Raw genomic sequence first — 12,760 nt, 5'->3', positions numbered from 1 at the left:
GGTGGAGGGCTGCAGTGATAGTTGACTTTGTGGAACTTTCTCCCATCTCCCTACTGCATCTCTGGAGCTCAGCCACAGTGATCTTTGGGTTCTTCTTTACTTCTCTCACCAAGGCTCTTCTCCCACGATTGCTCAGTTTGGCTGGACGGCCAGGTCTAGGAAGAGTTCTGGTCATCCCATACTTCTTCCATTTAAGGATTATGGAGGCCACTGTGCTCTTAGGAACCTTGAGTGCTGCAGAAATTCTTTTGTAACCTTGGCCAGATCTGTGCCTTGCCACAATTCTGTCTCTGAGCTCCTTGGGCAGTTCCTTCGACCTCATGATTCTCATTTGTTCTGACATGCACTGTGAGCTGTAAGGTCTTATATAGACAGGTGTGTGCCTTTCCTAATCAAGTCCAATCAGTTTAATTAAACACAGCTGGACTCCAATGAAGGAGTAGAACCATCTCAAGGAGGATCAGAAGAAATGGACAGCATGTGAGTTAAATATGAGTGTCACAGCAAAGGGTCTGAATACTTATGACCATGTGATATTTCAGTTTTTCTTTTTTAATAAATTTGCAAAAATTTCTACATTTCTGTTTTTTTCTGTCAAGATGGGTTGCTGAGTGTACATTAATGCGAAAAAAATGAACTTTTTAAAGGGGTCTGAATACTTTCCGTACCCACTGTATATGTCCACCAGAAGCTCTGTCATTAATTGTAATTATTATCCAATTTTTAAGCCACGATTTTACGCTACACTTTGAGATCCTGATTGTCTGGATCTTAAAATGTCAAGTTTAAAGCTAGCTGTCAGCTTGATTTGGACAGTCCTTACTCCTGCTAGCTTGAGTTACTTTTGTTTTTAGCCCGGGGGCTAGGCTAGCTTTTAGTACTTCTACCGATTCCATTTTTCATCGTGGATCTTAAGCTTTGAGCACTTTTTATGGATTCCTACGGACTGCAAGTGTGATGTCTGAGTGTGGATCAGAGTGTGGACAACTGAGCTTCGGTCTTCTTAACCCGACCTAAAGATCTGTGGTTCCTGATGGGAGCAAAGCCCAAAGCATCAGCCAGTTTGACTCCCCGCCGTGTTCCAGTAGAGGCAAGGTCAGTTGCAGGCAGGGTTAGAATTAAGGCTCTTGTGAGTTCACCTCTAAAACCCTGGACACTTGTCCGCAAGGATAAACATGGTGATGAGCGCTTGTCTCCCCCTCCTTCACCTCGTGCCGTTGGACAGCAGGTTTGAAATCCTGGATATGAAGGACTTTCCTCCAGTGGAAGGACGCTCTCACCATCGCAGTGACCATCCACAGTTGCAGGATGCAGTGCGCACTACGGTACTGCCTCCATCAACGAACACAGTTGGTAATACCATTGTAAGCGGCATAATGTCAAAGCCAGTGGCAAGAACATTGTAACGCTGGGGCTGGGGCTGGGGTTCACAGTCTAAAGGAGAAGCTTCAGGTTCAATGTGGGGCACACAAAAACTTTGGTTTTAATGACCATGTTAATGTATTCTTGGAGTTGCCATGGCATTCTTCTGAAGAGATGTGTTCAACCTAAATCAACTGGGCTGACACATGTTGTCAGCAAACATGTCTCATTGTACTCTATCTATCTTGACCACATACAGTCACCGGTGCGTTTGTGTTATTAAATATCAGGTCTCTGGCTGGCTAGTCGCTATAAATGAATAACTTGGTTAAATGATATCAATAGTGCAGAATCAGCTCCCAGAGAGTTCTTTATTCAGGAACGTCTACCAGTGCAAACAGCTGTCATACAGCAGATTAACTCTTTTGATTGACTCTCTCTTGATAGCTATGTAGTTATCTGAAATTTTAAATTATGAGTCAAACTTATTTTTCTAATAATGTAATAGATCATACCTCAAAAAGTCACACGCATCCTTTCTTTATGGTATTGGTTTCTTCTTTTGAAGTGACTTGTGATGGCATGTGAGTAAGGTGTTTTCCCGCTGTGTGAGCCCAGCTTGTATAGCCATTTACCTTTTAGAACAGATTGTGACTTTGTCACAGTATGAAGTCCTAGCTTGTGCTTGTGTTCTAGTGGACCTGTAAAACACCAGGCAAGTATTTGCATCATTGCATTTACATCAACTAGTGGCAGACTCGGCTTTTAAATGTTCTTTACTACTACTGTTACACTGCCTCCAAATTTAGCTTTAAGATCTCTTCAGGTGATATGTCAATCTATCATATTTCATTAGGTATGTAAACCCATCCAAGTCATAGAATACATTCAGAGAAAATGCTCAGGGAGTTTGATGGCGTAGTATAAAGACTGAAAAGCACCTCATACAGAGTAAAAGGAGAGTGGATTTGTGAAACAAACACAGGACCTTCAACCAGGAGACCTGCGTTCAAAATAGATGTTTGTGTCCCAAAGTGTTGAGTTATTTTGAAGTTATATGTTCTGGTGTTACGTTGTCTACGTTTCACCTCTTCTGCGTACTTATTTTAAGCCCAACAATGATGTTTTTCCTTAACATAACTAATTGGTTTTGTGGCCTAAACCTCACAAAGTGTGTTCGTTTGAATTCACAACGCTAACCACGACTTTACGGAGGCCGTAGTGGAACGTAATAGTGTGACGCGCTAGGCTACCCAGTGCATTAGAAACCGTCACAAAGGGTTCTGACCAAGACTAAATGTGTGTCGAGTTGAGTTAAGTGTTAGAAAGGCCTCAGTGGTTCCTTACAATAAGAAATGTCAAAATAGATATCCACTATCGTGGGGGAGCATCTTAAAAATCTCTTCCCTTGTCCTCTGACCATAGAGATGTAAGTCTGCTCCTGGAAAGTATATCATGAAAAGATCAACCCTAAAGTACAGTGTGAACGTAGTTATTTAACTTTAACAATGTCTCAAGTCGGCAGCTAACTAGAATAATATTTTTTGTATGTCGCTGCCTGATGTGGTTGACAAAGTCTCTTATACATTGGGAAAATGCAGAATATTTGTGGGAAGCTTAACAGAATCTAGACATTTCAAGCAAGCAGCTGCATTGAAGCACACCTTAACTGCTTGTTTAACAGGACTGTGTGTTAGCCTCCTACAGGACTCCGGAGCAGCAGGAAGGCTCATTAGCTGCCAGCCAACCCAAATGACTTCAAGTGAAGTGACTCGATATGAGTCTCGCATAGACGGAGACACTTGGTTCATGTCGTTGTGAGTAATAGGAATTATCTTCCACCTGTCTGCTCAGCATTACTCAATCTGATGGCTACCCTGTGTGCGTGGGGGGGGGATGCAGGGAAATATGTCCAGCTCTCCACCTGTTATTCAATGTGATCCAGTAGAATCCAGCTTCTTGATTGATACAATAGAAAAAGTATATTTAATCAAGGCCAATCAGAGCTCAAAGACAAAGATGACTTAAATCAAACCCTTGAAACCTTCTGTGTCCATCCCAAAACTCAAACCTACAATCCTCTTAGAATTCAGGAAACAACCTTGATATGTCCAGAAGGACAAATTTACTGAGCTTGGTCTTACTGTTGAATGTTCACATTTATTTTAAAATAAGTGTTTTTTTAATTGTGTCCAACTTCAATTGCTTTGCCTTTGACAAAACAAACCATGTATTGTGTTGTATCAGGGCAGAGTTACTCATATGTCTATGCATGAATTAGTCTCATTCAAGGTTGAAGGAATGTCAACAAATGTATTTTCCTGATAAAGTTTAATGATTTATTCATCATAATTTTAAGGATTTATATGTGAGGTTAGTTGAGTGGATATCTATTACACCAGTCTTCAGATTCAAGATAACATTTTGACCCGATCACATGTGATCTAGATAATGACATCTGATAATGGGTCGTTGCATTTACAACTGATTTTAATTAGCATTCTTCTTATCTCAGTTCTGTGTTTGGATCTCTATATGGAAATTAGGTTGAGCTGTTGGACCAAAATGCTTCTTCCCAGATCGAGGGAAGTGATTCAGGACTGTTCAGCACATTCTCATTCCAACTCTTCACATACTGACGCTTGGTCCGGACCCTTGGCGTCAATTTCTGACACACTGAGTAGTTAACAAATGGTTAAACAAAAACTCTTTCTGGGTATAGACAAAAAAACACTTAGTTTGGTTTAGGAAACACATCATGGTTGGTCTTAAAATACGTACGTAAGCTAAAAAAAATGTAATATAAGTATGGAAAACATGTAACTTTAAAAAAGAAAAACACGCTGGGACAAGTAAACCGGTCTCCTGGTTGAAACCTTCCAACCTTTGTGTTTTTTTTGCAGTCTTTATACCATGTCACCACAGTACTGTTATGCATAAAGTCTTACTTTCGGTATGCAGGGGTTTAAACTTTGCTAGTATGTAAAGGGATATTTTCCATCCATCCATCCATCCATCTCCTTCCGCTTATCCGGGGCCGGGTCGCGGGGGCAGCAAGCTAAGGAGGGTCCTCCAGACGTCCTTCTCCCCAGCAACACTTTCCAGCTCCTCCTGGGGAACCCCGAGGCGTTCCCAGGCCAGACGAGATATATAATCTCTCCAGCGTGTTCTGGGTCTACCCCGGGGCCTCTTACCAGTTGGACGTGCCTGGAAAACCTCTAAAGGGAGGCGTCCAGGAGGCATCCTGATCAGATCCCCGAGCCACCTCAGCTGGCCCCTTTCGACGCGAAGGAGCAGCGGCTCTACTCCGAGCTCCCTCCGGATGTCTGAGCTCCTCACCCTATCTCTAAGGCTGAGCCCAGCCACCCTACGAAGGAAGCTCATTTCGGCCGCTTGTATTCGCGATCTCATTCTTTCGGTCACTACCCAAAGCTCATGACCATAGGTGAGGGTTGGAACGTAGATGGACTGGTAAATCGAGAGCTTTGCCTTTCGGCTCAGCTCCTTCTTCACCAAAACGGTCCGGTACAACGCCCGCATCACTGCTGACGCTGCACCGAACCGCCTGTCCATCTCCCGCTCCATTTTACCCTCACTCGTGAATAAGATCCCGAGATACTTGAACTCCCTCGCTTGGGGCAGTGACTCACTCCCAACCCAGAGGGTGCAATCCACCGTTTTCCGGAAGAGAACCATGGCCTCAGACTTGGAGGTACTGACTCTCATCCCGACCGCTTCACACTCGGCTGTGAACCGCCCCAGTGCTTGCTGAAGGTCACGTTCTGAAGAAGCCAACAGAACCACATCATCTGCAAAAAGCAGGGATGCGATTCTGAGGTCCCCAAACCGGAAACTCTCCTCCCCCGGCTGCGCCTTGAAATCCTGTCCATGAAAATCACAAACAGGATTGGTGACAATGGGCAGCCCTGGCGGAGGCCAACACGCACTGGGAACAAGCTCGACTTTGTGCCGAGTATCCGGACACAGCTCTCACTTTGGTCATACAAGGACCGAATGGCTCGTAGTAACGAACCAGGTACCCCATATTCCCGCAGTACCCCCACAGGACTCCCCGAGGGACACGGTCGAAGGCCTTCTCCAAGTCCACAAAACACATGTAGACTGGATGAGCAAACTCCCATGCACCCTCCAACAGACCTGCAAGGGTAAAGAGTTGGTCCGCTGTTCCACGTCCAGGACGGAATCCGCATTGCTCCTCCTGAATCTGAGGTTCGACAATCGGACGGAGCCTCCTTTCCAGCACCCTGGAGTAAACTTTCCCGGGGAGGCTGAGCAGTGTGATACCCCTATAATTGGAGCACACTCTCCGGTCCCCTTTTTGAAAATGGGAACCACCACCCCGGTCTGCCACTCCACAGGCACTGTACCCGACTTCCACGCGACAGTGAAGAGACGTGTCAACCAAGACAGCCCAACAATGTCCAGAGCCTTTAGCATCTCCGGTCGAATCTCATCCACTCCTGGCGCTTTGCCGCTGAAGAGCTTTTTAACTACCTCAACGACCTCCGCCAGGCATATGGACGAGTCTTCCCCTGAGTCTTCAGACTCTGCCTCTTCCACAGAGGACGTGTTGGTCGGGTTCAGGAGTTCCTCAAAGTGTTCTTTCCACCGCTCGACAATATCCCCAGTCCGGGTCTGCAGTTCTCCCCCCCTGCTGAGCACAGCCTGAGAAAAGCCCTGTTTCCCCTTTCTGAGTCGTCTCACGGTTTGCCAGAACTTCCTTGAGGCCATTCGAAAGTCCTTCTCCATGGCCTCGCCAAACTCCTCCCACACCCGGGTTTTGCCTCAGCAACCGCCGCAGCTGCAGCCCTTCTGGCCAACCGGTACCTGCCTGCTGATTCAGGAGACCCCTCGGCCAACCAAGCCCGAAAGGCCTCCTTCTTCAGCTTGACGGCCTCCTTCACCGCTGGTGTCCACCAGCGGGTTCTTGGATTGCCGCCACGACAGGCACCGATCGCCTTCCGACCACAACTCCTAGCAGCAGCTTCCACAATGGAGGATTTGAACATGGCCCACTCGGATTCCATGTCCCCAGCCTCCCCCGGGATGCACGAGAAATTGTTCCGGAGGTGGGAGTTGAAGACCTTGCGGACAGGATCCTCAGCCAGACGTTCCCAGTTCACCCTCACTACACGTTTGGGTTTACCGGGTCTGTCCGGCAGCCTCCCCCACCACCTGATCCAACTCACCACCAGGTGGTGATCAGTTGACAGCTCTGCTCCTCTCTTCACCCGAGTGTCCAAGACATACGGCCGCAGGTCTGATGACACAACTACAAAGTCGATCATAGACCTTTGGCCTAGGGTGTTCTGGTACCAAGTACACTTATGAACCTCCCTATGCTCAAACATGGTGTTTGTTATGGACAGTCCATGACTAGCACAGAAGTCCAACAACAAAGCACCACTCGGGTTCAGATCGGGCAGGCCGTTCCTCCCAATCACACCCCTCCAGGTTTCTCCGTCGTTACCCACGTGAGCGTTGAAGTCTCCCAGAAGAACTATGGAGTCCCCAGTCGGCGCCCTTTCCAGAACACCACCCAAGGACTCCAAGAAGGCCGCGTACTCCGAACTGCCGTTTGGTGCATAGGCACAAACAACAGTCAGAGACTTTCCTCCTGCGATTCCCAGTCGCAGAGAGGCGACCCTCTCGTTCTCCGGGGAGAACTCCAGAACAGCGGCGCTCAGCCGGGGCTTGTGAGTATCCCCACACCCGCCCGGCGCCTCTCACCCTGGGCAACTCCGGAAAAGGAAAAAGTCCAGCCCCTCTCCAGGAGTTTGGTTCCAGAACCGGTGCTATGCGTGGAGGTGAGCCCAACTATATCTAGCTGGTAGCGTTCCACCTCCCGCACCAGCTCCGGTTCCTTCCCCGCCAGAGAGGTGACATTCCACGTCCCTAGAGCTAGTCTGTGATGCCGGGGGTCAGCACGCCCAGGTTTCCGCCCCAGCCTGCCGCCCAGCTCACATTGCACCCGACCCCAATGCCTATCCCTGCGGGTGGTGGGCCCACAGGGTGGCGGCACGATGTAGCTTTTTCGGGCTGGGCCCGGCCGGGCCCCATGTGCCAAGGCCCGGCCACCAGACGCTCGCCGGCGAGCTCCCCTACCAGGTCTGGCTCCAGGAGGGTGCCCCGGTTTCCCTATTCCGGGCGAGGTGCCACAACCTTGTATTGTCCGATTCATTGAGGTTTGGTGAATCGCTCTTAGTCTGACCCCTCCCCCGAGACCACTTTGCCTTGGGAGACCCTACCAGGAGCTATTGCCCCCGACAACACAGCTCTCAGGATCACTGGGGCACACAAACCCCTCCACCACGATAAGGTGGCGATTCATTGGAGGAGTATTTTCCATGTCGGAGTTAATTTATGATGGCTACATAATCAACTCGTGTCCTGTTTTATCTTTAGGCTAAGTGCACAGGGGGCAGAACCCGGTCTACAAACCCCGCCGGGAAACTGTTAGCCATGTGCAGTTAGCAACAGGTGCTGATGTTAGAAAACTGAATTTTCGTACGAGTCACTGCATGTCATCATTCACCCATTCACACCCATTCATACACTGATGACAGGGGCTACCATGCAAGGTACCACCTGCCCATCAGGACTCTAACTAACACTCATACACATCCACATACCTTTGGGAGCACCTTGGGGTTAAGTGTCTTGCCCAAGGACACATCGACATGGACTATCGGAGCCGGGGATCGAACCGCCGATCCTCTAATTGGAGGACGACACCGTTCTACCACATATATATATATATATATATATATATATATATATATACAGCGGGTAAAATAAGTATTGAACACGCCATCATTTTTCTCAGTAAATATATTTCTAAAGGTGCTATTGACATTACATTTTCACCAGATGTCGGTAACAACCCAAGTAATCCATACATACAAAGAAAACCAAACAAATAAGTTCAGAAATTAAGTTATGTGTAATAAAATGGAATGACACAGGGAAAAAAAGTATTACTGAAATTTATTTAATACTTGGTACAAAAGCCTTTGTTGGTAATGACAGCTTCAAGACGCCTCCTGTATGGAGAAACTAGTCGCATGCATTGCTCAGGTGTGATTTTGGCCCATTCTTCCGCACAAACAGTCTTCAAATCTTGAAGGTTCCGTGGGCCTCTTCTATGAACTCTGATCTTTAGTTCTTTCCATAGATTTTCTATTGGATTCAAGTCAGGTGATTGGCTGGGCCATTCTAGCAGCTTTATTTTCTTTCTCTAAAACCAATTGAGAGTTTCCTTGGCTGTGTGTTTGGGATCATTGTCTTGCTGAAATGTCCACCCTTGTTTCATCTTCATCATCCTGGTAGATGGCAGCAGATTTTTATCAAGAATGTCACCGTACATTTTTCCATTCATCCTTCCTTCAGTTATATGAAGTTTGCCAGTGCCGTATGCTGAAAAACAGCCCCACACCATGATGTTCCCACCTCCAAACTTCACTGTTGGTATGGTGTTTTTGGGGTGATGTGCAGTGCCATTTGACCTCCAAACATGGTGTGTATTATGGCATCCAAAGAGTTCAATTTTGGTCTCATCTGACCAGACTATTTTCTCCCAGTATTTCACAGGCTTGTCTAAATGTTGTGCAGCAAACTTTAAACGAGCTTCAACATGCTTTTTCTTCAGCAATGGAGTCTTGCGTGGTGAGCGTGCATACAGGCCCGGCGGTTGAGTGCATTACTTATTGTTTTCTTTGAAACAATTGTACATGCTAATTCCAGGTCTTTCTGAAGCTCTCCACAAGTGATCCTTGGCTCTTGGACAACTCTTCTGATAATTCTTTTCACTCCTCTGTCAGAAATCTTGCGAGGAGCACCTGGTCGTGGCCGGTTTATGGTGAAATTATGTTCTTTACACTTCCGGATTATAGCCCCAACAGTGCTCACTGGAACATTCAGAAGTTTAGAAATCCTTCTGTAACCAATGCCATCAGTATGTTTTGCAACAATAAGGTTGCGAAGGTCTTGAGAGAGCTCTTTGCTTTTACCCATCATGAGATGTTTCTTGTGTGACAGCTTGGTAATGAGACACCTTTTTATAGGCCATCAGTTGGGACTGAACCAGCTGATATTAATTTGCACTGACAAGGGGCAGGATTGCTTTCTAATTACTGATAGATTTCAGCTGGTGTCTTGGCTTTCCATGCCTTTTTGCACCTCCCTTTCTTCATGTGTTCAATACTTTTTCCCTGTCATTCCATTTTATTACACATAACTTAAGTTCTGAATTTAATTGTTTGTATGTATGGATCTGGTGAAAATTTCATGTCAATAACACCTTTAGAAATACATTTACTGAGAAAAATGTTGACGTGTTCAATACTTATTTTACCCGCTGTATATATATATATATATTCTATTTATTTTATGATTGTGGGCAAAATGCTACTTCAGTCTCCAGGAGGACGATTATGTCTGTCTTTGACAGTTTAAAGATTGCCAGTGTGCACTCATGTATGTTATTGTTAAAATTACATATCTTTTATTGGTAGATGTAAATTCTGGGAAGTACACATTTGTTTTTTTTTATTCTAACATACAGTTACATGTTTTTATTCCGTAAGGAGAGAAATGGCATACTTTCCGAAGGTAAAAAGGTTTTATATTATAGTTTTTTCATGCATAAATTGGTGCCTTTGCTAGGGATTAGAATAACGTCAAGAATGCACCAAATTGCACAATTTTTAAGACATTTTCTGGGTGTTATTCCCCTGGAACCCCCAAGGTGACTGGTACCAACCTAGACACAAGTCAAAAAAGATTTTTCCCACCAGCACCTATGTAAGTGTTCCCCAAACTGATGGCTTCCCTGTGTGTGGGGCGGGTTGACCCCCCATAAAGGCAGGAGGAGATTGCAGCTCTCATACTCCTTCATTAGAGCAAGAATGTGATTCCTGCCAGTTGGCTTGTTGGGTCACACACACCGCGGTTGGGCGGAAGTGTCTGGCCCAGTGCCTTGACCTCTGAGTCTTTACCCCCCCAACATTCCTAAAGACCCCTCACATACCTGTTGTGCACTCAAGCTCATCACTGTTTACATCCTCCTTCAGCGGATCTGAGGTCCTGAGGTTATAATAATTTGGGTTAATTACAACTTGTCTCATTTTCTTGCTTTTGCTCATCATTCATATACATTGTACTCATTAAAATAGCTGAAATCTGGAATACAGTAACATCGCTAAAAAGAACATTGCAAGAGACTGGCAGTCCAAATCCATTAGACTATTGTATGTGTACACTGTGCTCGATAAGATCAATGCATTGGTTTTACAATTATTAAATGATATAGCAGCATCATTGCACAAATGCTCTTTCTGTTTTTCTGCTTTCTTGTTATTCACACTAGTCTTTTAGTGCAGCCTTAATGAGTAAGGCCCACACCATTTCACTGAACATGTTTCTTGAGTATGGTTATGAGTAATACCTGGAAATTCTTAAGGTCCTTGAATCATTCTGTTGAGCTGGTGACGTTCAAAGCACAGACGTGAGATTGATATCCATCTTCTCATCTCACTGTGAATTCATCACAAAAGGTCTAAAGATCAAAAATTGTACATCTGTTTTCATTTTGGCGGACTGCACTTTTATGGGGCTTGTTGGCTGTTAAAGGGTTACTTTAAGAGTACCATAAACTGTTCTGGTATTACTCTGAGTTATAGACTTTTTAAATATCTATCTGAAGAACTTCTTTGTAACTCCTTTGTGATTTGTGCTAATGGGAAAGCTTTCTTGTAAGCAAACAGCATTGTGTTTTGTGGGTTAGCCACAGAGAACTGGTCAACAGGCATGAGTTTGAATAGAAATGTCATGGGTGATTACTGTAATCCTCCTCTGCTGTCGTCTGGACAGGTGATTGAGTTCGATGACGGCTCGGGCTCGGTGCTGCGCATCCAGCCGTTGAGGACCCACCGTGACGAAGCCATCTATGAATGCACGGCCACCAACAGCGTGGGAGAGATCAACACCAGCGCCAAGCTCACCGTCTTGGAGGGTAAGACCTGTCTCACTAATGTCTCATGGTCCTCGCTGTTGTCCTCACCTCCCTGACTCTGACAGCTGAAGTAATTTCCTCACTCTCGTGACCCCCTGCTGCCCTCAGATTAGAGCTGGTCCTCTTGTGCACGGACAACACATTGAGCACTTTTACTGATTCATTCCCACATGCCTGTTTGTTTTTCAGTTTTAACCATTTAGGTCATCTCAATTCAGTTAGATGGGATCAGTGTTGAGAGCTGAGTCACACTACATTAAAGACACATGGTTTTATAACTGGTGTGGGTGAGTTCTAGTGAGGGCTGTGGCCTGTTCCCAACACAGAAACCTTTCCATGGGCCACTGCAACCACTAGCACAGTACCAATATTAGAAGGAGGGACAGACAGTACTTGGAATTGTACTGTATGGTTATCCTTGACCAAAGAACACACTCAAACGTTACGACTAATGGACTAGTTGATTTAGTTTACAGATCTGTAAAACTGAGTTTCTTCACAAAGAATCAATTCAATTCACGAAGTAGCAGTGGGTGTCAGTCGGCTCACAGCAGGAGGCACGACTACGACGGTCCAGGTACCACAACGATTCATGGAAACCTGCAGAACGAGAAAGCAAAAGGGCTTCAGGGTGGAAGTAAAGCTAAAATGCTTAATGGTACAGGTAATAGTAATAGTAATGTGACTAGTAATAATAATAATGGTGGTAGCAGTCGGTGTCAGCAGGGCCGTAGCAGGATGCACATCCACGGTCCAGGTACAGCCACGATTTATAGAAGCCTGCGAAGCGAGAAAGCACAAAGACTCCAGGGTAGAAGCAAGTCAATAAGCGTAATAGTACAGGCAATAATAATAGTAATGTGACTAATAATGATAGTGGTAGTAGTAGTGGGTGTCAGCAGGGCCTCAGTAGGTGGCACGATGACAGTCCAAATATAACCCCGATTCCTGGGAACCTGCGAGGCGAGAAAGCACAAGAACTCCGGGGAAGAAGCAAAATCAGTAATGTGCATAAATAGGAGATTAATACATAAAGAAGGAGGGAGAGAAGAGGAGAGAGGAGCTCAGCGTATCCTAGGTAGTCCCCCGGCTGTCTAGGCATATAGCAGCATATCTAGGGGCTGGACCAAGGCGAACCTGAACCAGCCCTAACTATAAGCGCTATCAAAAAGGAAGGTCTTAAGCCTGCTCTTGAAAGTGGTGAGTGTGTCTGCCCCCGGACTGAAACTGGAACCTGGTTCCACAGAAGAGGAGCCTGATAACTGAAGGCTCTGGCTCCCATCCTACTTTTATATACTCTAGGAACCACAAGTAACCCTGCATTGATTGAGCGCAGCTCTCTAGTTGGGTAATATGGAACTATAA

The 12,760-nt window shown here is 45.8% G+C and overlaps 1 protein-coding gene across 1 annotated transcript in view; it reads left to right on the top strand.

Moving 5' to 3' along the window:
* Positions 1-12,760, top strand: part of ptprfa (protein tyrosine phosphatase receptor type Fa) — a 241,120-nt gene that overhangs the window by 25,253 nt on the left and 203,107 nt on the right. The window contains exon 3 of the mRNA XM_054596551.1: positions 11,254-11,395. Within this exon, the coding sequence (XP_054452526.1) occupies positions 11,254-11,395 (142 nt within the window). The remainder of the gene's footprint in view (positions 1-11,253; positions 11,396-12,760) is intronic.

This window comes from Anoplopoma fimbria, chromosome 3 (assembly GCF_027596085.1).
Source record: "Anoplopoma fimbria isolate UVic2021 breed Golden Eagle Sablefish chromosome 3, Afim_UVic_2022, whole genome shotgun sequence".
Classification (NCBI taxonomy): Eukaryota; Metazoa; Chordata; class Actinopteri; order Perciformes; family Anoplopomatidae; genus Anoplopoma; species Anoplopoma fimbria.
The sequence above is the reverse complement of the archived record's forward strand: the minus strand, read 5'-3'. Positions and strand labels throughout refer to the sequence as shown.